The sequence below is a fragment of the Schistocerca gregaria genome, chromosome 8 (assembly GCF_023897955.1).
Source record: "Schistocerca gregaria isolate iqSchGreg1 chromosome 8, iqSchGreg1.2, whole genome shotgun sequence".
Taxonomy (NCBI): Eukaryota; Metazoa; Arthropoda; class Insecta; order Orthoptera; family Acrididae; genus Schistocerca; species Schistocerca gregaria.
The window spans coordinates 243,837,424-243,864,636 of NC_064927.1; the positions used below are offsets into that span (position 1 = coordinate 243,837,424).

The following is a 27,213-nucleotide window of genomic DNA, read 5'->3' on the forward strand; positions in this document are numbered from 1 at the left end:
GATGTCGACAAAAGTCTGAAACTAAACAACATTGGGATAATGTGATGACCGTGGGCAACTTTACGGTCCAATCATATTAATGTGACCACCGTCTAAGTTCGACATTAACGAACCAATAACCACCCACAGACAACAAGTTGCAATGCTAGCAGTGGAGGATGCATGAATAGTGTCGGAGGACGCGAGATACGGTGCGGTTGTTTTGGTAATGCGGAAACGGAGCGATTTATCTGACGTCTAGAATGATATGATTGTTGGCTTTCGGGTCAAGGGTGAAAGCGCATCCGAAACGAACTAGTTTGTAAACAGTTAGCGGGCCGTGGTTACTGTGTACCGGGAGGGAAGAGGAGATTAGTATTTAACGTCTTGTCGATGACGAGGTCATTAGAGATGGAGCAGACGCTTGGGTTAGGAAGGATGGGAAAGGACATCGGCTCTGCCCTTTCAAAGGAATCATCGCGGCATGTGCCTGAAGCTATCTAGGGAAATCACAGCAAACTTAAATCAAGATGGTTTGACGCGGGTTTGATCTGTCATCCTCCAGAATGAGAGTCTAGCGTGATAACCACTGCGGCACCTCGCTCGGTAAAAGTGTGCCTTGGATGTATGACAAAATTACGCTATTCAAAACAGGTGCTGAGGCAACTATGGTAAATCGTGGGCCATATATGACAGGGATGAACGATGGCTCCAGAAATACTTGCGGGCTAATAGACGTGAACCTGTTGAGCAGTTGATTGCTGAGATGAACCAAGGGGCTACCAATAATGTCTCCTCAACGAGTCTTCAGCAAACGTGGCTGCTTATCGGCGTCCGCAGCAGGCGCCTGGTCCATGCACCTACGTTGACTGCTGTTCATCGTTGACGAAGTCTGGAATTTGCACCCCAATAGCGCAACTGGACGTCCAATGAGTGGTGACAGGAGGCATTTTCAGATACATGACGTTTTATGCTGTCATGCAGACGGCCTGTGGTGTGAACGGCCCTGCAACAATCGTCGGAAGGGTCCTGATAATAGGAAGGAGCGTTGTGATCTGTGAAATGTCTTACTGCTATCCCCTAGGTGAACTCGTCATTCTGGAAGGCACAACGGATCGATACAAGAATGCATCTATCCTTGGGAACCCCCGATGTGCAGTTTGTTTCTTCTTGGCACGACAGCATCCACCAGCACGACAATGCAACGTGTTACACAGCTCACAGTAAACTACGTGTTTCGAAGAGCGTCAGGATGAGTTTACTGCTCTCCCAAGGCCACCATACTCCCAGGATTTAAACCCAATGGAGAATCTGTGGAACCAATTCGATCGGGGCTGCTCGCATCATGGAACCGGTAAAACTTAGCACAGCTGGTCGGGCCATTCAAGTTGACATCGCTCTACATCCCTGTCTGTATTTCTAGAACCTCATGATACTCTTGCTGCACGACCACGTTACAAATGGGAGTTATTCAGGTGTTTGACAGGTGGTCACGTTAATGTGAGTGGACCAGATATAACTGAACAAAAAAATGCTGGAGCTGGAACGAGGAACGTGTGACCACCCGAGATAGAACGAGACCGACCAAACGAGACGGACATGGAAACGAGGCCGACCTGAAGGGATTAGTGAATGGCCTTTCCTCAGGCCTTCCATTCAGTCTAGTGATCCATTTCTTTGGGTTCCTTTCTTCGTGAATAACCCAGTTCTAGTGGACTCACCCCTTGGCTCCAGGTAGCGCCACAGGGCAGCATGCGTAGGCCCGCACAGATACGTTCAAGCAGACTCGTTTGTTCTGGTCGCTAGATGCTATGTATCTACACTCTGGCCGCTTCACGGACGACGACTCTTGCTGATGCCAAGAACTCCCTACGGATTATTGACCTGGCAGGACCCTCGTGTTGTGTTTACCGACCACTACGTCTGGACCTGGTTCTGCACAATAGGTTTGCGCTGTGTGTATACTGTTCTTGTGCTTTGTATTCGATAAATGTGACATTTACCACGTCACAACGGTTCAGTTTAACTATCTGTCAAATTCTGTTATTTCGTTTTGGTTACGTCATTTTGCTTACGTCATAGAGGCATGAGATTTAATAAGAGGAACATTTTGGACAATATATTTTCTTATTCTTATATGTGGAAACAATAAATGGTTCAAGGGATCACAAGAATATATATCGTTTATAATTTGTTCTTACACTGAAGCGCCAAAGAAACTGGTATAGGCATGCGTATTCATATACAAAGATATTTAAACATGCAGAACCCGACACTGCGATCGGCTCCACCTATATAAGACAACAAGTGTCTGGCGCAGTTGTTACACTGGTTACTGCTGCTATAATGGCAGGTTAACAAATTTTAAGTGTATCTGAACGTGGTGTTATAGTCGGCCCACCAGCGATGGGACACAGCATCTCCGAGGTAGCGAGTGTGTCGTGAACATCAAGAATCGGATAAATCATCAAACCTCCATCATCGCTGCTGTCGGAAGAAGATCCTGCAAGAACGGGACCAACGACGACTGGAGAGAATCGTTCAACGTGACAGAAGTGCAATCGTAACTCAAATTGCTGCAAATTTCAATGCGGGGCCATCAATAAGTGTCAACGTGCGAATCATTCAACGAAAAATCATCTATATGGGCTTTCGGAGACGAAGGCCCCTTTCGTGTTCGCTTGATGACTGCACGACACAAAGCTTTACGCCTCGCCTGGAGTAATCAACACCGACAATGGAGTGTAGAAGACCTGATACATGTTGCCTGGTCGGTCGAGTCTCGTTTCAAATTGTATCGAGAGGATGGTCGTGTACGGGCATGGAGACGACCTCATGAATCCATGGACCCAGCATGTCAGCAGGGAACTGTTCAGGCTGATGGAGGCTCTGTAATGGTGTGGGGCGTGTGCATTTGTAGTGATATGGGACCTCCGACACGTCTAGATACGACTCTGACACCAGCATTCATTCATGTTTATTGTGCATTCCGACGGACTTGGGCAAATTGAGCAGCACAATTCGACGCTCCACACGTCCAGAATTGTTCTACAAGTGGCTCCAGGAGCACTTTTCTGACTTTTAACACTTCCGCTAGCCACCAAACTAAGCAGACATGAATATTATTGAGTTATTGGGATGCCTTGCAATGTGCTGTTCAGAAGAGATCTTCACCCCCTCGTACTTTTACCGATTTATGTACAGCCCTGCAAAATTCATGGTGTCAGTTCCCTCCAGCACTACTTCAGACATTTGTCGAGTCCATACTACGTCGTGTTGAGGCACTTCTGCGTGCTCGCTGAGCCCCTACATGACATTATGCAGGAGTACCAGTTTCTTTGGCTCTCCAGTGTATGTGATAATACTGTGTGACTATGAAAAACTATTTTTAACTCTTCGCTATATTTATTATCTTTAGAATGTAAGTGCAGGTAAACTTTTAATTTTGGCCATCGAAAGCTAATATTTTCACACGTGTAAAGGATGCGGAAATCAGAGACCATACCAGACATCTGGATACTTCACCTCAGTCCGAGAGTGGCATACTGTCATTTGAGTATTCACTGGCTGTTTCGCTTTTAAATAATGAGAAATAACACCCGTTCTTCATAAACACCGTATCATGCCATAAATAGTTTCAGGATGGATCTCTGTCACCCCGTAATTAAACATACAGTGAGGTAGCCCGTAGTACCATAGTAACTCTCAAAGATTTCAAGTGTCTATCGTTTCATCTTAATTTTGCTTCACATCTTGCTGCTAGAAAAACAAGCACTGGTACCTTTCTCAACTTCGCCAGCGAGGTGCTGCACCAAGTCCTGTCCAACGCCCTCCATCAGTGGGAACATCGCCTTTATCTTGCCTGGAGTGAATGCTGGCGCCAGCTTCGTCCTCAGCGTTTCCCATCTGCGAAATAAATGTGGTTGTTAATTACGAGCTTCGTAAAATAAAGCACTTCCTCAGCATCTGTTCATTAGACTGACAACAATATTTCTAGAAATTTTTGGTCGTATGATGACAACAGACAAAGGAAGAATTATACAGATTAGATTAGATTAGATTTACTTTCATTCCAATTGATCAGTAGTGAGGAGGCCCTCCAGGATGTAGAACATGTCAGAAAAACAACAATACATGACAATATTTACAACTCAAACAAATAAGCTAATGTACCATTCCACAGGTCCCAAGTAGAATGATCGTCATTTTTTAATTAACACTATATGAAAGAATCATTTTAGAAATACTAAGGCACTGAATTTAAAATAAAAAAGTTTTTATTTATTTATAAGGTAATAAACGTGAAATACAACTACTATAATACTTATTTACAATGAACACATTACTGCACTGAAATGATGCAGAAGTTAGATTGTACTTACACAAACACAAACACACACACACACACACACACACACACACACACACACACACACACATACACAATTATTTACAATGAACACATTACTGCACTGAAATTTTGCAGAAGGGTTCTACTGAGAAATTCATCAATGGAGAAGAAGAAGTTGCCCACGAATAAATTCTTCAGGCTTCTCTTAAACTGAATTTAATCGGTTGTTAAGCTTTTTATGGATGCTGGCAAGTAATTGAAAATGTGTGTTCCTGAATAATGCACACCTTTTTGTACAGGGCTAAGTGACTTTAAATCCTTGTGAAGATTATTCTTATTTCTTGTATTGATTTCATGAACTGAGCTGTTGGTTTGAAAAAGTGATATATTTTTAATGACAAATTTCATTAAAGAATAAATATATTGGGAAGCAGTAGTTAGTATCCCTACAATAGACGAACATTCTCCTTAACAATCCAGACAGATGACGTTTGCTAATACGTTGCATACAAGCATTAATTTCAGTTTTTTACTCCGATTTAAGCCCAAAATGCTCTCCATAGGCGAATAAACAACTCGAAAAAACATCGTAACTATCTTACAATACAGCTTTAAAATTGAGTTGCTATTAGCTGTCGTCTTCGTTTAATTGATAATCTGTGTTTTTCAATACCAGATGACATTCATAATGTTTTACTTAAAATTTAATCGTATAACTAGAAGAATTTGTAATGTTTATTGTGTCTTTCATATCAAAATTCAGGCCCATGCTGGTTCTTTTATTTCCACTTGATGATGGTCCATAAATTACTATTGGCACTTTTGGAATAGGTTGCTCGGTTCACTACGCACATCAGATAAATACGCAAACGGGAGATGTCTATATGGTCAGTAAACCGTACGCCTCTAAAGAATAAATCAATCAGGAAGATGTGCTTGCTTGACAATAAGGACATTACTGAGATTTGTTGTACTTTAGAAGGATGCGGCCGCTGATTTATCCAAAGTAAATGTAATACAGAAAAGTAAGTGAGTATAGTCGTTTGCGTCTCCCCTGAAGAAATGCAACGGGCTAAAGTCAAAGAAGCTCCAGACATAAAACTCCTAATGTAGTTCCAAAATACACCATTATTCTTCTAGGCATATATTTTGATCGCTCAGATTATAATTCCAAGTCTCTCACATATTTACAATACATAAACAAGTGTGCATGATTGGCTGCCACCAATCCAAAACACTCCATCCACATCTACGTAAGTATGTACCCGAGGTCAGCCTACAAAGCAAAAACCACAGAAGTTTCTTCAAATGAAAGACAGGTTGTATGGATCAAAAACTTTCGGAAGGATTAAAGGAGTGTCGGAGCGAAGCTACAACGCTATCTTCCATGTGAAATTGTTTTACCTACTGAAATGTCCAGGCATGACACCGTAGCTGGTGTTTACTGTTTTATTCAGCTAGTATCGTGGTCTATGAGGACGGGTATTGAGTTGTGTCCGGGTAGCACAATCGCTAAGAGCACTGAGTTGCTAAAAGCAAGAATTTGGGTTGGACCACATGTAAGAGGTTGCTCTGTTGTGCACCAAAAAGTAGTCGCCAGAGACAGATAACGTTGCATTTTCTGCAAACTAGATACAGAGACACTATTGTATACGCAAACTTACTATTTGTCCTTGTAATTCAGTTTCTATCGAGTCGTCATATACTTGTGTTGGTACAGATGCTTGTGCAATTTATGAGTGTTAGGCCTTTCTTTTTGTAAGGAAGAGGAAGTAAAATTGATTTGAGTGTAACATAGATAAATAGTCTTAAAGGTAATGGGTTCAAGTGGCTCTGAGCACTATGGGACTTAACATCGGAGGTCACCAGTCCCTAGAACTTAGAATGCTTAAACCTAACTAACCTAAAGACATCACACACATCCATGCCCAAGGCAGGATTGAACCTGCGACCGTAGCACTCCCGCGGTTCCGGACTGAAGCGCCTAGAACCGCTTGGCCACAATGGCCGGCTTAAAAGTTATATACAAACTCAATGATCTTTAATCTAAGACGTACTGTACAAAAATTTTTTAGTGGAGCTTAGCTTTTTGAAACTGTTAACGTTGAATTTTTTTTTACCGACGCAGCTGCATGAGTGTTTTTCATCTAAAGATTCATTTTTATTCTTTTTTAAAAGAACAAGTTTTGGCAATATAAGCGTATTACGGAGTAAGAATAATGTTCCTGTGGCTCTCTGTTGCGTTCTAAAATGTTCTGCGATTACAGTATCTCATATGCAACTGTAACGATTTACTGAGGATAGTTTGACTACAAAAGAATTTATCAATCGTAGAAAAAGAAGAATAACCGCAGACATCTATTAGTTCTTTGGTGGCGGTTCTGAATGAGAAACGTGTGTCCATGTGTTTGCTCTGGGTAAATTATTATAATCTGTCAAACAATTAGATCTTTCTGGATGAGCTGATGGATGAAGTCCAAACCGCATGTTTGAGAAGATCCTCAATGGTGCCTGTTTAGCTTTTCACGGATATAGGAGTACAACTTTGCACTTGTAACTAAGAACAAGGTCTTTTGTGTGTTCCTGAAGAGAATCGTGACGGTGCTACACATGCGTTACATCCTGGGCAGTAAAAATAGGCCACAGCGAAAGCGCTATCACTGTCGTGTTTACAGCTCACAAACGTCACAAGTGGACGTCTGCAGCTATGACTTGGAAGTGGAGGCCAACTCCGCCTGTAAAGGGGCGACTCCAGAAGTTTCCACTAGCTGGAGAACGGTTTATACGGACTCGCGGCATCTTTGTTCAAGAGTAAAACTCAGGTACCACCGCCACAGGTGTCTGTTTTTGTCCCAGTAATAGACAGGAGACAAGAGCTTCGATACCACTGACTACTTTTCAAGTTGACTTCAAAAGTAATCTGTTGATGTACCGGTCATGTGACTGAGATAACTATTGTATTCTGTTACACATGGTAATAGATAGTTTCTTTAGTTAAAGTATAAGAGGGAATGGAATGTATTTTACTCTCGAAAGTGACGCATTGAACAGTGGGTTTTATTCCACTAGCTGAATACGTCCCTGAGAGGCAGTGAAGGTAGATAATACATCGCAAGTCTAGTGTTGCAATGGATCCAGAGATTTCATGTCGTAAGAACAAAACCCGAGGCGAGTGCAGACTTCGTATGCTTTCTCCTGCTTTATCATGGATGTAGGAACAATTCTCGCCCGTCACATTGACGACAGCATCCTCTCCATGCAGAATTTTCAGAGAGCTGAGGCCCATAAACTTGGATTCTCAAAACTCTGCTCTCGGCTTTTGTAGAGAGGGCGCTGTGCTCAGGGCTGTCGAGGGGAGACCGTTAACTCCAGCTGCCTTTCATTGCTAGTCGGCGCAGAAAACCTGTATAAACGAATGTAAGTGACACAATTACAGTTCACAGTCTGATCCATATTCTGCGCAACTCATTACATGCTTGCTTTGTCACCCAACCTGTGTTGCTATTTTGATTATACGTGTGGCTTGTTGTTGTAGCGTTGTCCTCGATTACGTGAGCCGCCCAAATGAGCACATATTGCGCACTAGCTGCATACAGTCTTCCACAGTTTTTGGTATTTTTCCCTTGGTTAGCATCATTTTGTAATCTAATCTGAACTACACATAAATTTTATCTCTGTTAATTTCATTGTGATTCATGCCAATCATCTTAGCAATAAATAACTATTAATTTTAGTCTTGTCTTAGATTTCAAGATCCTCCAACTTGTCCTACAACATGTCCTGGTTAGGCGGCCCTTTAAAACTGAATATAAGTGATGGTATTCTCATTTGGTTCACTGCACTGTGTCAGCCATGTCCTTGAGCGCAGTGGCCCACTACAAAGATAACTTATTATTTTGTCAAAGCAATGAACATGGCAGTCCCTCGTCTTATACCAATACTTCAGGTATTATTTTGTCAAAGCAAGGAGCATTGCATTCACTGAGTGTGCATCACTACACAGTACTCTTTTAGTATTGCTTTGTGAAAATCATGAGCACTGCACGGCGCGACTGCATCACCAATGATGGCCTCAGCAGACTATGTAGACCGAGGTCTAGGACCTTACCTTTGGCGTCTAATGGGTCTCTTGCAGTCAGAACGGCACAAAGAAACGACTCTTGGGGTAAAAAGTTGTAGCGGCCATTTTCTCCTATTTCACTTTCTTGTGTACTTGAATTAGCAGCTGCAGCGTGGGATAGTGTGGCGCATACTGACATTTTACTTGTGTAGTACGAACTTGAATTTTTTTTTTGTATCCAGGTGTAAACGAAATTTCATGCTTTCTATAAGTGTCTTGTAAGGTGTTATGTAGCTCTGACTGTATGTAATTCACGTGGGTAAGAAAATACTTCGGTGCAGTGAGAAAAGTTTTATGCATGCAAAATTTTATTAAGGAGAAAGTGACAAGGGAATGGAGTCAGTCTACTCTGGGACGCAGTTCTGTGATGGCAGATGGATGAGATATGTCATTTAATTACTGAAAATAGTGATAATTTTGCGGAAATGGAGATAATTTCTTTGTGGTGAAGGTCGAAGGCTTTCATATACATGACAGAGTTATAGTAGTGGGCAGTATGAAGTAGTTTGAGTACGCAGAGACAAGCAGAACGCAGAAGTTTCCAACAAGCTATCATTGTCACAAAATACTAAATTTTAAGAAGAGACGCAGATTTTGAGGTTGTAAATGAAGAAGAGAAAGACGCAAGAGGCGAACTACAAGAAGGAAGATGGCTAGAAAGAAGATTCAAGACTAAAATTTGGTGGTGGATCTACCTAGAAGAACAGATAGCCGGTCATCACTCCAAAACCCAAGTATGAGCACACGGTGAATTCGCTAAGGCTGTGTAGCGAACAATTATCAGCTTTATTTTGATTGAGAGAAGACTATAAATTACAGTAGTAGTACAGATTGCATTATTAAAAGCTACTGTTACTGATTTTTAGCATTTAGAGAATTTGGACTGCATTGTTAAATAAGGTATTGTGAGAACCAAAGCACACATCTTATTCGAAATTGAAATATTAATGATTGGAGACTTATTTAAATACGTCGTTACGTGGGCGTCCATTATACTATATAAAACTGTTCATATCTCAGTTCCAGCGTACCCCAATCCCATATAATTTCTGAAAAGTTGTTAAAAGTTCAGCAACATGATGGTACCCCAATCCCATATAATTTGCAACATGTTGCTCCAGAGACCAATGGGACTGTATACAATTTTCTAAATTCATTAATTTACAAGATAGATAGCTGGCATCTTATGTCTCCATGCTTCATTGATAACATATGACGTGCTATAGCTCCAGCAATTGTCAGCTACCGCGGAACACCTCAGGTAAGTAAGCAAACGATATATCTTTGGACGACGGACATTGTTCGCTACATCTCAGTAAATACCTATTTATGTCGCAACAGGCATTCACTGTGAAAATTAACTAAAGTTAGACAAAAGTAAAAGACACAGAAGACTGTAGACAGTTATCCAAAAGCACAATAATTTGTGTAAATATATTTTATTTTCAATGAACCCTAGATTTCTCATGCAGTTAAATTTTGTTGTGACTTGGTTAAAATAGGCAGCAAAGTCAAATTACTTTTAAGTAAAATACTGTAGAGGAAGACCTCGTTAGTAATGAATACATGAGCGACTAACATCAAAAGCTGACATAATTTGTTATTACGCTCGTCTGAAATTGATGTTAAGAGCTATGAGTAATTTCTGAACTTCGATACTATGAACCAATTCCCTGCTACTACAAGCCCACTGCTCCTCATATTTTGAGAGGTGTAATATCGAAGAAAATGAGAAACAGATGTCCACTAAATGTGGACTGAACTTTGAAGGCAAAAATGTCTATTATGTGTGGGCTCCAAAATGCATACATTGAGCCATGAGCAGTTCTTCAACTTCGATACTGTGAAACAAATCTCTTCTACTGTAAGCCCTTTACCCTCCATATTTAGAGAGACGTAATGTTAACCAAATGAGAAAACATATGTCCAGAAAATATGGGCTGTAAAGTGCATACCGTAAGAGCTATGAGCAGTTGTTCATCTTTGCTACCGTAAAACACATCTCTCATGCTGGAGACGTGCTCATAGCTATTAAGTTACGCATTTTAGAGCCCGTGTTTACTAGATAATTTTTTCTTGTTTAGGTCCATATTACCTTCTCCCAAAATAAGGAAAGCAAAGTGCTTGCAATAGAAGAGATCTGTTTCACAGCATAGAAGAGCAAGGATTGCTCATAACTTTTAAGGTATGTATTTTACTATACTTCTTTGCTTTGAATGATCGTTCATGTCGCATTTCTAAATATTGACGATTCCTGCTGGGACGCCTCGTGTATTTAACGAAAACAAATGTTGACTGATACAATACCGTACTCTTCTATAGGAATTTCTTAATAGACTTTTCATGTTAACATTCACTTTCGATTTTAATGTTACACGAAAGTGACTCAGCAATTCGAATAATTCATAATAAACTATATACCCGCAGATTTATTCAAGAAAGTGTTCGTACATTTAGACAAAACTTTTTAATCGATAGACAGTTCATGTTGCAAGCCTTATTCCAGTTAATATTTTGTGTATGTATTGACAACCAGCAGTTTGATCAGAACCAGAGAAACAGTTCATCCATCTAAGCACTTACATAAAAATGTCATGGTGATTCATATCTGTACCAGTTTTGGTGTAAGTGTTGATGTGTGCATATGTGTGCAACGTCACCTGTCATAGACAAGACCTAGCATGAAGCTAAAAACGGAACAATTAATTTAATATCGAATTATTTTAGTGTAACAAGCAGAAGGGTATCATTTTGAGAGACTGTTATTGACAATGACTTCAAGAAGTCGTTCATGCAGATGGTAAACAGTATTCCAGAATTTTTAAGCAGGTAGACAGGCATATCATTACTGACATTAAACACAAATATATTCCAGAGGTGACTGAAGCGGTAAGTTGCAGAGGAAATTGCCAGACCAGCTGAGGATCGAATCCCGGACATTTGTTCTGCAGTGTGACGCTTCCCCAGTAAGCCACCGAGCCACATTGTACAGAATTATTTTGAAATGGGTCTTCTTTCTGCTGCGCATCATATTCTGTTGTGAATCATTAAAACTGTTTGCTGGACCGAGACTAGAACAAACTCTATTGCCGATCGGGGAAGATGCCCCCACCTTGTGCGCTACTCACTTATTACTCATGATCCCACTCACGGATTCCATCGGCGAATACCTCTTTCCTACTTTCCTAGCTCTGCAAATGGTACTGCGTATACATTAACGAACTAACACCTCCTAGAGGCTAGATTTTATTGTTGTGATGGATCCTGATCAAACGACTGTGCCTGACTCTTGTTCCAGGACACACTTTGAATCGATTCAAAAGCCTCACTTTTATTTTTAAGTAGTGTAACAAGATCCCACCCACGGAGATGTTTTGTGATGTGTTTAAGGCGTCTGAATGTGCAAATCACAAGTTCAGTATTATGGAGAAGCTTGTAGTTTATGGCGTTTGAGGCATAATGAGAAAGTGGTTCACTTCGGAGTTAACTGATAGGACACAACGGCTCTCAATATGAATCTTCTTCTTAATGAGAAAAAATTACTACTGAGGTTCAACAGGGTTCAGTTCAGGCACCACTTCCGTTCTTGCTATACATAAATGTCCTACCACTCACATTCATAAAGCAGAAGTAGTTAGCGTTCTTTGATGATGTTTCAAACATAATACTGAAACTCAACAGAACTGTAACAGCAGAACGAACAATACATGAAGTACTTAAAAGTATTATTGATTGCTTCTCATTTAATGGTATGTCAAACTTCCTGGCAGATTAAAACTGTGTGCCGGACCGAGACTCGAACTCGGGGCCTTACCCCGGGAATGGTCTGTCAGATAACTTATAAAGGTATCATCTGGAGTGCCCCAGGCAAGTGTGGTAGGTCCGCTGTTGTTTCCTATCTACATAAATGATCTTTTGGATAGGGTTGATAGCAATGTGCGGCTGTTTGCTGATGATGCCGTGGTGCACGGGAATGTGTCGTCGTCGAGTGACTGTAGGAGGATACAAGATGACTTGGTCAGGATTTGTGATTGGTGTAAAGAATGGCAGCTAACTCTAAATATAGATAAATGTAAATTAATGCACATGAATAAAAAAAAGAATCCCGTAATGTTTGAATACTCCATTAGTAGTGTAGTGCTTGACAGAGTAACGTCGATTAAATATTTGGGTGTAACATAGCAGAGCGACATGAAGTGGGACAAGCATGTAATGGCAGTTGTGGGAAGGCGGATAGTCGTCTTCGGTTCATTGGTAGAATTTTGGGAAGATGTGGTTCATCTGCAAAGGAGACCGCTTATAAAACTCTAATACGACCTATTTTTCAGTACTGATAGAGCGTTTGGGATCCCTATCAGGTCGGATTGAGGGAGAACATAGAAGCAATTCAGACGCGGGATTTGTTACTGGTAGGTTTGATCATCACGCGAGTGTTACAGAAATGCTTCAGGAACTCGGGTGGGAGTCTCTGGAGGAAAAGAGGCGTTCCTTTTGTGAATCGCTACTGAGGAAATTTAGAGAACCAGCATTTGAGGCTGACTGCAATAAAATTGTACTGCCGCCAACTTATATTTCGCGGAAAGACCACAAAGATAAGATAAGAGAGGTTAGGGCTCGTACAGAGGCATATAGGCAGTCATTTTTCCCTCGTTCTGTTTGGGAGTGGAACAGAAAGAGAAGATGCTAGTTGTGGTACGAGGTACCCACCGCCACGCACCGTATGGTGGATTGCGGAGTATGTATGTAGATGTAGATGTAGTACATTTCTGTGTGATTCATACCTTCATCAATAACAATACTGTACAGAGGAAAGGAAATACCAGTATGTAAAATTGATAGTTCAAAATTGCTGTGTGCGCAGACTGATCAAAGATTCAATTGAAAATCATACACTATTATAGATCGTCTCAAATGTTTGGTTCAGAAACATTTGCTCTACGTGTAGTTACTGATTTGTTGACTAAAATACCAGAAGTAATTGTTTAAAAAATTAGTGTACTAATAAAAACCAACAACACATTTACTGTCTTATGAAGTTTGTTATGAAGAATTTTGTAAAGAATATTAATAATACACTGCTCTGCTAACACTGAAGAATGAGATACACTGAAGAGCCAAAGAAACTGGTATAGGAATGCACATTCAAATACAGAGACATGTAAACAGGCAGAAAACAGCACTGCAGTCGGCACGCCTGAATAAGATAACGAGCGCCTGGCGCAATAGTTGGATCGGTTCCTGCTGCTACAATGACAAGTTAACAAGATCTAAGTGAATTTGAACGTGTTGTTATAGTCGGCGCACGAGCGATGGGACACAGCATCTCCGAGGTAACGGTGAAGTAGGGATTTTCCCGTACCGTCATTTCACGAGTGTGCCGTGAATATCAGGAATCCGATAAATCATCAAATCTCCGACATCGATGCGGCCGGAAGAAGATCCTGCAAGAACGGGACCAACGACGACTGGAGAGAATCGTTCAACGTGACAGAAGTGCAGTCCTTACGCAAATTGCTGCATATTTCAATGCTGGGCTATCAACAAGTGTCACCACGCTAACCATTCAAAGAAACGTCGTCGATAGGGGCTTTCGGAGCCGAAGGCGCACTCGTGTACCTTTGATGACTGCACGACACAAAGCTTTATGCCTGGCCTGGGCCCATCAACAGCAACATGGACTATTTATGACTGGAAACATGTTACCTGGTCGGACGAGTCTCGTTTCAAATTGGATCCAAGTACCCTGCACGTCAGCGGGGGACCGTTCAAGCTGGTAGAGACTCTGTAATGATGTGGGACGTGTGCAGTTGGAGTGATATGGGACCCCTGATACGTCTAGATACGACTCTGACAAATGACACGTACGCAAGCATCAAGTCTGATCAACTGCACCCATTCATGTTCACTGCGCATTCTGGCGGACTTGGACAATTCCAGCACGACAATGCAACGCCATACACGTCCAGAATTCTACAGAGTGGCTCCAGAAACACTCGTCTGACTTTAAAGACTTCCGCTGCCCACCGAACTCCTCACACATGAACATTATTGCGCATATCTGGGCTGCCTTGCAACTTGCTGTTCAGAAGAGATCTCCACCACTTCGTACTCATACGGAATTATGGACAGCCCTTCAGGATTCATGGTGTCACTTTCCTCCAGCACTACTTCAGACATGAGTCCATGCCACGTAGTGTTGCGACATTTCTGCCTGCTCGCGAAAGCTGTACACGATATTAGGCAGGTGTACCAGTTTCCTTTGCTCTTCAGTGTAGACAAAGTAAAATAACAAACAAACCACTCGGTCGAAATGAGTGAAGGCAAGGGAGATTGATCCCGAAGATCTTCCTGTCTTGCACAGAAATTTGGACTCCATATGCTGTGAGGTCAGCTTGACTATAGCGCCAAATGGTCCTACAATACGAGGAAATTCAAAGAACGGGAAGCGACAGTGTGTCTGTCAGTTAGCGAGTAAGTACCGTGCACTATGGTGATGTTCTTTGCTACAACATGGCACGGCAACAATATTTGGATTGCTTCGTACGGGCAGGAATCATCGGGAAACTGGATGGGGGACGAATTGTGAAGAGGTTAGCCAAGGAGTTTGGTATTGCTCACAGCATTGTTTCACGTGTATCCGACCCAAAGGCACTGCTGCCAGGATTGAAATGATGTGGTCGACCACGGTCAATTACGGCAGCAGATGACCGCTACAGTGTGCAGCAGGCAAGAAGGGACCCATGTCAACAAGAGCTGCAATTGCACCCACATTTAACAGGACTGCAAGGCTGAAAATTCGCGCTGCACAGGGAACGGCGACTACAGGGGGCACGGGAGGGGGGGGGGGGGGGAAGGAGGGCGGAGGAGGGGGGTGATGGGGTGGAATCTCTTTTCCCGACAACCACTACGTTGCGTTACGTTGATACCCGCTCATTGGCGGCACCGTTTGTGATGATGCCACGAACACAGGGACTGAACCAGTGAGGATTGGGGTCGCGGGCTCTTCTCGGATAATGATGATGATGATGTTTGGTTTGCGGGGCGCTCAAATGCGCGGTCACCGTCGCCCGTACAAATTCCCAATTTTTCCACAGTACAAATTTTTTAGCAGTCCAGTCTACCCACTCTCACGAATGGTGTTGTTGATGATGATGATGACAACACAAACACCCAGTTCCTGGGCAGAGAAAATCCCCAACCTGGCCAGGAATCGAACCCGGGACCCCGTGATCCAGAGGCAGTAACGCTAGCCACTAGACCACGAGCTGTGGACTTTCTCGGATAAGAGCAGACTCCAGTACATGATCATTTTGGTGGTACAGGTGTTGAGGTTGGGGGGGGGGGGGCGGGAGAATGCTGCAAATCTTTGAACACGGTGCACTCGCCGACCAGTAGTTTTGTGACATCGTATTAGTACTCCATGTGCATCTTATCAGGGATACACTCGGCCCTGACATCATTTTTATAGGTGGCAATAGGCGACTGCATCGAAGAGTACGTGTGAAGGAGCTCTTGGGACGAGAGGATATTCGGCGAAGGAGCTCGCATCATCGTCCCCCCTCCCCACTCCCCTACCCTCACTTAAATACCACAGACCACGTGTGAGATGCGTTGGGGAAACCTGCTGAAGCACGTCCACATACACCAAGGACCATCCAGCAGTTGTCAATCGCATTGGTGGAGGAATGGAACGGCCTACCGCAAGAACTGCACTGGCCAGTGTGGCCGAGCGGTTCTAGGCGCTTCAGTCCGGAACCGCGTGACCGCTACGGTCGGAGGTTCGAACCCTGTCTCGGGCATCGATGTTTGTGATGTTCTTAGGTTAGTTAGGCTTAAGTAGTTCTATGTGCCAGGAGACTGATGAGCTCAGATGTTAAGTCCCATAGTGCTCAGAGCCATTTGAACCATTTTGAAGAAGAACTGCTTACCAGCCTTACAACCTGCTTGGAAGTACGTTGCAGAGCATGCATTGCTGTCCGTGGTGATCAACTGCTGATGGCATAATAAGCAGAAAGCCGGCACGTAGCCAAATAAAATTCAAAATTGTTGTCAGGTTCTGCCAAGCATTGAGCGAAAATTAAGGTTATCGTCCTTTATTTGAAAATAATATTAGCATTCGTGAATATGACAGTAAGAACAAAAATAGCCTCCATTATTCACAGTCTAACTTTACTCTTGCACGGGAAGCAGCAAAGTGCACAGCTACAAAAGTATTTGACTCTTCCCTTGTGAATTAAAGGTGCTGGAGGATAATGAAATTTTTTGCAAAAATTGAAATTGTTTACGCTTGACAACTCCTTCTACACCATATACGCACGTCTGAGAACATGATATGTATGAATTTTTTTTATCTAATTTTGTTGTAGATGAAGATTTAAAAAGACAGATATGTAAGTATACACTTAGAGGGACATCCAAAACTCTCGCTAAAATTTTTCGTAATGAATAAATCCGCTCCAGCTGTAGTTTGAGATTCCTTTATTCGGATCAAGTCGTAGACACAATTCCGGTTTCAGGGTGTAAATCCTACCTTCAGGCACTATTAAAAACAAGAGGAACTATCAGAAGAGTCCGTACAAATGTGAATATCAGGTCATACTTCGATTGTGTACGAGAAAGTCATACAACTCAAATACAAAATCCAGAAATCCAGTAAATTTCTGAAGTAGCATGGGAGATACCGTGCCGGTGGGGCTTGGAAATATGCTTTGAGTCAACTAGTACCAGTAAAACGGAACCTAAGCCAAAAACCGTGAATGCCTCAACAAATAAACAGCCATTGCCAGCCTAACATAACCTGCGAACTAACTGCGAACGACGAGACATGTGACATTGCCCTAAGAAAGTAACATGAAGGCATAAACGCTTTGACTGCCAGATCATATAGTAATATTGTTGTACTGCTATTATTAGTGGATAGCATTCGAGAGTAAACGTGAGGGTATGGCCATGTTATTAGTTATGATTTCTTCAATTGTCCTGCTGCCCTCGGTATCAGTTCTGGCGTGTATGCGTACTGAGACCCTTTGTTGCAGATCGCGGTGCAATCTGTTGACAGGTTTTGCTTGGCGTTCACGGCATGCTGCGGGCTGGGCGCACTTATACGGTAAACCCTTCTTTTTACTTTCTTATGCTACACATCTGATCGTTCGCAGTCGGTGCGTAGGTTTTTTATTCATACATTCATGTTTTTTCGGTTAGGCACCGTTTACTTGTACTACTTGACTCAAAGAACATTTTCATGCCTACCTGCAAGGGATCTCACGTACTACTTGATACATTTGCTGGATTTTTAACATGACTGGTTACGCAGAGTATGACCTGATGTTCATATTTTTATGGACAATTTTAATGTTAATCACAAGGTGTACAACATTGCTTCCGCCGTTTTTTTCCCAACATTTGAGGTTTTAATGAAACAAATTCGTTACATATGCATCATTCAAAGTATATTTTCCGTCACTGGCCACTACTTTCTCCCATCTTTCGGGCAATGTACGAATCCCGCGTCGAAAAAATTGTTCATCTTTTGACACAATGCACGAATCGATCCAATTTATGACTTCTTCATGAGAACAGAAGTGTTGGTCAACCAGACCATGCGCCATAGATCTAAACAAGTGATAGTCAGAGAGAGCAATGTTTGGAGAATGCGGCGGGATTCCAAGTATGTTTTGACCTCTTTTGTAACGTGGGGTCGAGTGTTGTCGTGCTGCAAAATCACTTTATCCTGCCTCTTGCTGAATTGCGGCCGTCTGTCTTTCAATGGTCTGCTCAAACGCATTAATTGCGTTCGATAACGAGCACCTGTGATTGTTTCACTTGGCTTTAATATCTCATAGAACACGACGTCGAGCTGGTCCCACCAAATGCAGAGCATGATCTTGGAGCCGTGAATATTCGGTTTCGCCGTCAACGTGGAAGCATGGCCGGGATATCCCCATGATTTGTTGCGTTTAGATGTATCGTAATAAACCCATTTTTCGTCCCCGGTCACAATACGAAGCAGAAATCCCTTCCGTTTTTGCCTCTGAAGCAACTGTTCACAAATACACAAACGCCGTTCAACGTCTCTTTGTTTCAGCTACCGAAGTTCCTTCTTTCTGAATCATGCCCATAGCCTTCAGACGTTTTGAAATGGCTTGCTGTGTCACTCCCACTAATCGTGCCAATCCTTGAGTTCGACGCGAGTCTTCACCCAGCAATGTCTCCAGTTCTGCATCTTCGAAAGCATTCTCTCTTCCACCACTATGCCGCTCTACGAGGTTAAAATTACCGTTCTTGAAGAGTTTAAACAACTCACGACACGTTCTTTCACTAATAGCGTCCTTACTATACGTACCTGAGAGCATTCGATGAGACTGAGCCGCTGTTTTCTTCATATTGAAACAAAACAGTAACACCTCCCGCAAATGACGAGAATTAGGCTCGTAAAATGACATTTTCAATCAAGAACAACTTTATGATGCAGACACAAATCGACTAATGTTTGAATGAGGTTCTGTTGACCGAAGTCCTATCTAACTGCCTGACGTATGCGATCTGTTTCTCTCGACCGCTGCTTACCGTTGTCACCACCTATCGGCAAACGGAGGAAGCAAAGTTGTACACCTTGAAGTTTCCCTCGGTTTTAGCAGCTTCTGAAGACGCAATTTACATCCTAAAATCTGGGTCGTGTGTACGGTTTAATCCAAATAAAGGAGTTGTTGAACTAAAGCGCATTTATTCATCGTCAAACAATTATGTAAATATTCAATACCTAGGCGCTTTGTATTCACAGAGAAAATGTATCTTATTTCTGAACCTACTAACACGTACTACATCATACTGAGTTGTTACACATATGATCCACGGGTCTTATAATAATAATAACAATAACAACAACAACAACAACAATAATAATAATAATAATAACTACTCTCACCTGTCTCCATGTACACCCAAGACAGACTTTGTCAACAGTGAGTCACTTCCGACAGCGAAGTTACGGCTGTTAAATGCTGGAAAATCCGTCGCCAGCACACGAGACAACAGTTCCGGGTCCTTGACCATGAGCAGCGGATTGCCGAATGCGAACATGCCCATAAAGGGCGCATCAGCAGCCTCCAGGTAGCAATCGTATATGGGATCTCCGGCGTGTTGCTCTCCGATCGCTAACCCACCCATGTTGCCGAGGAACGACGTGGGCTTCAAGTAAGGCACTCCCAGTTTCTCCCAGAAGAAGAAGTTGCGCCTGCGGTACCAGTACGCGAGAGGCAGGACCATCAGCAGAGCGTCCACCATCCAGCTCCCAGTCACCACACACATCTCCGACGCTTGGTTCCTCAACCTGGAAAAATAAAAGGTAGGGAGAGGTGTTAGCCACTGACACAGTTATTATACGGATATTAGCGGGCAACTATTATTGGACATTAATATGGAATTTGTTCACCATTTGCGTATATGAAGTCCTGAATTCTACTGGGGGATACTTTCAGTAAAGTTATATAGATACAGCCATCCCCAAAATTCATATAAGATGTCTGATACCACCTTTTTTTTATATGCATCTGGATAGTTATCGGACGATTCAGTGCTTCCTAAGGCCATGTAAGTGTGTCTTTATATATATCATTCTGTTATATTTGATAAAAAAACTTTATATTCATTGCTAAGGCGTATGGAATGTTCTAGAAGATCGTGCGTTGTCATCATTATCAAGAGATTGTTGTCCTTAACAAAATTACGAACACATGCTTGACTGAATGTATGATAAAGAAGTTGAAGGGATAAATATTTGGCAAAAAATATTTAAATGCTGTGGAAGTGTTGGTAATTAGCATAATTACAATCGAGTAGCGAGTTAACACAAAGAAGACCGAGCGAGGTGGCGCAGTGGTTAGCACACTGGACTCGCATTCGGGAGGACGACGGTTCAATCCCGTCTCCAGCCATCCTGATTTAGGTTTTCCGTGATTTCCCTAAATCGTTTCAGGCAAATGCAGGGATGGTTCCTTTGAAAGGGCACGGCCGATTTCCTTCCCAATCCTTCCCTAACCCGAGCTTGTGCTCCGTCACTAATGACTTCGTTGTCGACGAGACGTTAAACACTAACCACCACCACCTAACACAAAGAAGCTCATTATGTTGAGAAACAGCTTGAAAGTTATTAGCAAACGATGTATTTTCATTTGTTATTTATTTTTATGTCTTCCTCTGCAATTAATAGTCCTTGTAATTACATTTCTAATCAACTCTCCAATTGTTTACATCTCACAGTTTTGCAATTTCAGAATATGACGCTTTATTTGTAACTTTCTCGTATGCAGTCGGATAAAGCACATTAAATGTTAGTAACTAATTCCAAACTGTAATTAATTACGTAACTAAAATAATACGAAAGACATTATTGTAATTAAAATTCAGAATGATTTTCTTATGGAAAACTAAAGATATTACTAGAAACGATTATTATTCAAATATTGTATTTTATACCTTATCCAGCTGTAACGTCAGTTTCTTTATGTTTTGTAAATTTTGATTGTAACATTGAAATTATACAAAATTGATAAAGGAATATTTTCTGAGCAATTGTTAAAAATCTATATAAGGGAAGCAGCGAGGCTGTGTGGCGGTTGGTTGTTGTTGAGTCTGCTTGAGAGTCTGTTTGTCAAAGAGATCAGTGACCCCTGTGAAGTGCGAAGTTTAAACGTGTCGAGAATGCAGTTCTGTTGTAAATAAATAATGAGAAGTTCAAAAATTATGTTCTTTCATCAAAATGAACTCCCGGAAAAAGTTAAATAATTTTAAGTAACGATCAAGAAGAACTGTCGCATCGTTATAACGTCTCTGAATGTTTCTGAAAGAATGACAGCCCATTCATCCGCAAGAGCCGAAACAGAGTGAGTAGTGATTTTGGACGCTGCGGTCTCGAGCGAAGTCGACTTCTAATTCATCCCAAATAATGATGGGAACAAACAAATGGCAACAATCGATTCCGTCGCTTGTTCGAAAACGATAACTCGGCTGTAGTTCTACGTATCGGTTGAATTATTAATTCATTCCTTCGAGTGGACCCAGTCGATGGGAGCAACCGATTCAGTCAATTGTACCTTTGCGTATCGGTTGCATGAGGTTCATTCAAATTAAACCTGGTCAGTGCGTCTACCTTTGCCTTACACGCAAGGTGGCACCACGTAACTGCGGGTATGCTGGCGCCATCTATTGGTAGAGAGACTGACGCTTGCGCACCGTTTGATGTTGCATAGCGCCAGTGTGGTTTCACGCCGAAGAGGTGATCACACAAGTTATCGTCCACTACCGAACATGCAAGCGAGTAAGGCGGCGGAGGGAGTTGGAGGCCGTGAAATGTATCGATGGATGAAGGCTGTGTACGGTGAGTGCAGTCTGAGTCGTTCAAGTGTTGTGGAGTGGCGGAAACGATTCCTTGAGGAACGCGAGTCACTGGAAGGCGATGCTCGTCCTGGACAGGCTCATCGTGTCATCACACCGGAAATTGTTGCCGAAGTGAGTGCTTTAGTTTTGGACACCGAGGACGAGATTCATCGGTTACTGGGTATTCGCGGACATCGATTCGCAACGGACGACGAAGTGTGTGACTGGGTCCAGGCCTGGATCCGGCAGCAGCCTGCTAGCTTCTTCAGGGATGGAATCGACCGGCTAGTGTCACAATGGGGTAAACGTGCCAACAGTTCTGGCGACTATTTTTGAGTGTGTGTACTTTGTATAACTACATTTTGGATGTTATAAAATCGTTACCGTTATTTTACACTAGTGACCAGGTTTCATTTGAATGCACCTTATACTATTCCTTCATTATTTTGAGTGAAACCAGTCTGTGAGAGCAACCGAATGAAAACAGTAGACGCAGTTCGGCACTTCCAGTACTGAGCGGAAACATTCGAACATGTTCCAATTGTTAAACCATTATTGTTCACAATACTCTGTTATCCGCCTGTCACCACTGTCATTGTAGCGCCGATATTTACTTTTTATTGACTGCCTGTTGACAGCTCTTAGTCCAGTTTTTCGACCATGTTTGTGACTAGGCGCTTTCTTAATTAATAGTGAAATTTTGTATCTATATGCCGAAACTCTCAGTGCCTTCAGAATAAGGAAATCATGAGACTAGATAAATTCAAGATAAATTCAGTGCGATATACAGTGTCTGTAAGGATGATTAATATTAAAAAATGATACTAATTAAAGACATTCAAACAAGAATAATGAATGATGACAAATACACTCCTGGAAATTGAAATAAGAACACCGTGAATTCATTGTCCCAGGAAGGGGAAACTTTATTGACACATTCCTGGGGTCAGATACATCACATGATCACACTGACAGAACCACAGGCACATAGACACAGGCAACAGAGCATGCACAATGTCGGCACTAGTACAGTGTATATCCACCTTTCGCAGCAATGCAGGCTGCTATTCTCCCATGGAGACGATCGTAGAGATGCTGGATGTAGTCCTGTGGAACGGCTTGCCATGCCATTTCCACCTGGCGCCTCAGTTGGACCAGCGTTCGTGCTGGACGTACAGACCGCGTAAGCCGACGCTTAATCCAGTCCCAAACATGCTCAATGGGGGACAGATCCGGAGATCTTGCTGGCCAGGGTAGTTGACTTACACCTTCTAGAGCACGTTGGGCGGCACGGGATACATGCGGATGTGCATTGTCCTGTTGGAACAGCAAGTTCCCTTGCCGGTCTAGGAATGGTAGAACGATGGGTTCGATGACGGTTTGGATGTACCGTGCACTATTCAGTGTCCCCTCGACGATCACCAGAGGTGTACGGCCAGTGTAGGAGATCGCTCCCCACACCATGATGCCGGGTGTTGGCCCTGTGTGCCTCGGTCGTATGCAGTCCTGATTGTGGCGCTCACCTGCACGGCGCCAAACACGCATACGAACATCATTGGCACCGGGGCAGAAGCGACTCTCATCGCTGAAGACGACACGTCTCCATTCGTCCCTCCATTCACGCCTGTCGCGACGCCACTGGAGGCGGGCTGCACGATGTTGGGGCGTGAGCGGAAGACGGCCTAACGGTGTGCGGGACGTAGCCCAGCTTCATGGAGACTGTTGCGAATGGTCCTCGCCGATACCCCAGGAGCAACAGTGTCCCTAATTTGCTGGGAAGTGGCGGTGCGGTTCCCTATGGCACTGCGTAGGATCCTACGGTCTTGGCGTGCATCCGTGCGTCGCTGCGGTCCGGTCTGGTCCTAGGTAGACGGGCACGTGCACCTTCCGCCGACCACTGGCGACAACATCGATGTACTGTGGAGACCTCACGCCCCACGTGTTGAGCAATTCGGCGGTACGTCCACCCGGCCTCCCGCATGCCCACTATACGCCCTCGCTCAAAGTCCGTCAACTGCACATACGGTTCACGTCCACGCTGTCGCGGCATGCTACCAGTGTTAAAGACTGCGATGGAGCTCCGTATGCCACGGCAAACTGGCTGACACTGACGGCGGCGGTGGACAAATGCTGCGCAGCTAGCGCCATTCGACGGCCAACACCGCGGTTCCTGGTGTGTCCGCTGTGCCGTGCGTGTGATCATTGCTTGTACAGCCCTCTCGCAGTGTCCGGAGCAAGTATGGTGGGTCTGACACACCGGTGTCAATGTGTTCTTTTTTCCATTTCCAAGCGTGTATTTCTCGCAAAAAATACCCTCAACAGGTGACAGTGTATGCTTAAAAAGCAAGTAATCAAGACACCAAACTACTTAAAAAATTGTATCTTACGTGCTTTCTGTTCACGATGCAACCCAAAGATTTCTCTTGGATAGGTCCAGCACGTAACGGAGCCAGCAAGACTTTCGTTCCCAGTGGCAGGCGCAAAGAGTGATGTAAAATTAATACAGAAAATCCGGTTCCACATTCACATTGCTGGCGAGATGACGAGCAGATTCATACCGAGTACGGACGAATGAAGCGACTAATTAAAAAGTATAATAACTGAATCATTCAATTTGAATGTCGACACTAATTTTCTCCGACCTTACAAACCATACTGATGTCATGCCGCCATACATACTATTGAGTTGAGGGGGCTGAATTATTTTCCTGTTCACTGTTTAATTTATATTAAAATTTCCCAAGGTAGTGGGTTATCTTAAAATGTGGAGCTATGAGGTTCAAATATGAGTAGCAGCATGCGGTCGCGCAGGGACACCAATTCGTCACACACTTCAGAGAGTTGAAGCCCAAACAGGTTCTGCAACCTAGCCTTCAAACCGCCGAGCCGCATATTATTAATCCGGGACACAGGAACTGTTAGTGCCCACCTCTCCAGTTACGTTGGCTATGGGCGCATTTTCGCCTATCACGAAAGGGCATTGTTTAGAGGTGGCCATAGATTAGATTAGATTTACTTTCATTCCAATTGATCCATAGTGTGGAGGTCCTCCAGGATGTGGAACATGTCAGAAAAACAATAATACATAACAAATATTTACAACTGAATCAAATAAGCTAATGTACCTTCCACAAGTCCCAAATGGAACGATCGTCATTTTTTAATGAACACTATATGAAAGAATCATTTTATAAACACTAATGCACTGAATTTAAAATAAAAAGAAAGTTTATTTATTTATGAGATAATAAAGATTTAATAGAACTACTACAATACTTATTTGTATTGAACACATTACTGCACTGAAATGGTACAGAAGTTAGATTGTACTTACACACACACACACACACACACACACACACACACACTTATTTACAATGAACATATTACTGCACTGAAATTGTGCAGAAGCTGTACACATCAGTTGGTCCTACTGAGAAATTCATCAATGGAGTAGAAGGAGTTGGCCACCAATAAATACTTTAGGCTTCTCTTAAACTGAATTTCATTGGTTGTTAAGCTTTTTATGGCTGCTGGCAAGTTATTGAAAATGTGTGTTCCTGAATAATGCACACCTTTTTGTACAAGAGCAAGTGACTTTAAATCGTTGTGAAAATTACTCTTATTTCCAGTATTGATTCCATGAACTGAGCTGTCGGTTTGATAAAGTGATATATTTTTAATGACAAATTTGATTAAGGAATAAATATATTAGGAAGCAGTAGTTAGTATCCCTAGCTCCCTAAACAGGCTTCTGCAGGATGTTCTTGAGTTCACACCACTTATAACTCTTACAGTATGTTTTTGTACCCGGAAAACTTTGGCTTGGCTTGATGATTTACCCCAAAAATAATCCCAAGTGACATTATGTAATGAAAGTAAGCATAGTATGCCAGCGTTTTCATTTTTATATCCACTGTGTCTGAAACAATTCACATTGCAAATAGAGATTTGTTAAGACGCTTCAGCAGTTCTGTTGTGTACTCCTCCCAGTTGAATTTATTACCAAGCTGTAATCCCAATAATTCAACACTGTCCACTTCTGCTATTTGCTTGTCACTGTATGTTAGGCATATACTCGTGAGACACCCCTTACAAGTTCTGAACTGTATGTAGTGTGTTTTTTCAAAGTTTAGTGACAAAGAATTGGCTAGGAACCAGTGGTTAATGTCCATAAATATTTTATTAGCCGATCTTTCTAAGACTACACTTGATTTGCTATTTATTGCAATGTTTGTATCATCGGCAAACAAAACTAACTTGGCATCTGATAATGCTACTGATGAAAGGTCATTGATATACACAAGAACAGGTAAGGGCCCTAAAATGAACCTTGTGGGACCCTACAAGTAATTAGTTCCCAGTTGGATGATGCTGATAGCTAAATTCATGGTAACAAAAATCCTGGGAGATCATCCCCCGAATCTGTCGTAGGCTGTTGCTTCAAGATTCTAGACGTATCGCTTTGTGACTAACAACAGTTACGGCCGACAGAGAGCGCGTACCACAATTATGTATGCGCCTGCATGTCGTAGATGGAGCAATATTCGAAGAGGGCGCGCAACTCAACAGAACTAGATCACGTAGCGGTCGCTTTTACGCATACGTCCCCGCGGCGATTCTTTGGTATAAAGTTAGCGACGAAAACTAGCAATCTCCAGTGCTAACAACTCGCTGAAGATGGCCAAATGCTGTTCAGTCGAAACATCGTGGCAAGAATTCGATATCACCTGGCTGAAGTCTCGGAACTTCATGGAATCCTTTCAGCCTGAGCGTTGCCTATAAAAATGTCATCAATAAATGTCCTGGAATCTTGCCGCACGTGCGTTGCAAAGGTCAGTACTGAAATCATATTGAAGCATCCAGTTAGCGACTACTGTTCGTTTTTCCTGTTAGAAACTTTTAAGAAGATTACACTGAAATATTCGCGAACTACTGTTCTTTCTTGTCTGCCTGGTGGCTGAGCAATGAACTGAACTGAAACCTGGGAGTCACTGTGAGAGACATCAAAACAAATAAAGGAATACGGGGACAAGCTGCAGTGGAATATATAATTGTGATTGTAAAGAAACTGATATGGAAGTGCGCGGGACATTAGCCGACTGAATGGATAGCACGAGTGCGTGCTGAAAAGTAACGTTCCCGAATTTTTTTATTCTGTTCTCAATATCACCATTTTAATCCCGAAAAAAAAGAGAGCACCAATGAAGTTCCGCTAAATAAGACCACCGATGCCAAAAAAGGTCAAGACCATGCCATCAGGAGGCAAAATCATTCTCACAGTATTCTAGAAAGTTCAAGGTGAAGTGCATTTTGGATGCATGCGTAAAGGCAATACCATAAACTCTGCAAGGTACAGCGAAACCCCCGGAAAACTGAAAGTACGAAT

The 27,213-nt window shown here is 42.6% G+C and overlaps 1 protein-coding gene across 1 annotated transcript in view; it reads right to left on the reverse strand.

The window, feature by feature from the left end:
* LOC126284044 (cytochrome P450 6k1-like) overlaps positions 1-27,213 on the reverse strand; it is a 77,630-nt gene that overhangs the window by 40,423 nt on the left and 9,994 nt on the right. The window contains exons 2-3 of the mRNA XM_049982621.1: positions 19,375-19,779; positions 3,761-3,885 (exon numbers count right to left, since the gene is read on the reverse strand). Of these exons, the coding sequence (XP_049838578.1) occupies positions 3,761-3,885; positions 19,375-19,757 (508 nt within the window). The 5' untranslated portion in view covers positions 19,758-19,779. The remainder of the gene's footprint in view (positions 1-3,760; positions 3,886-19,374; positions 19,780-27,213) is intronic.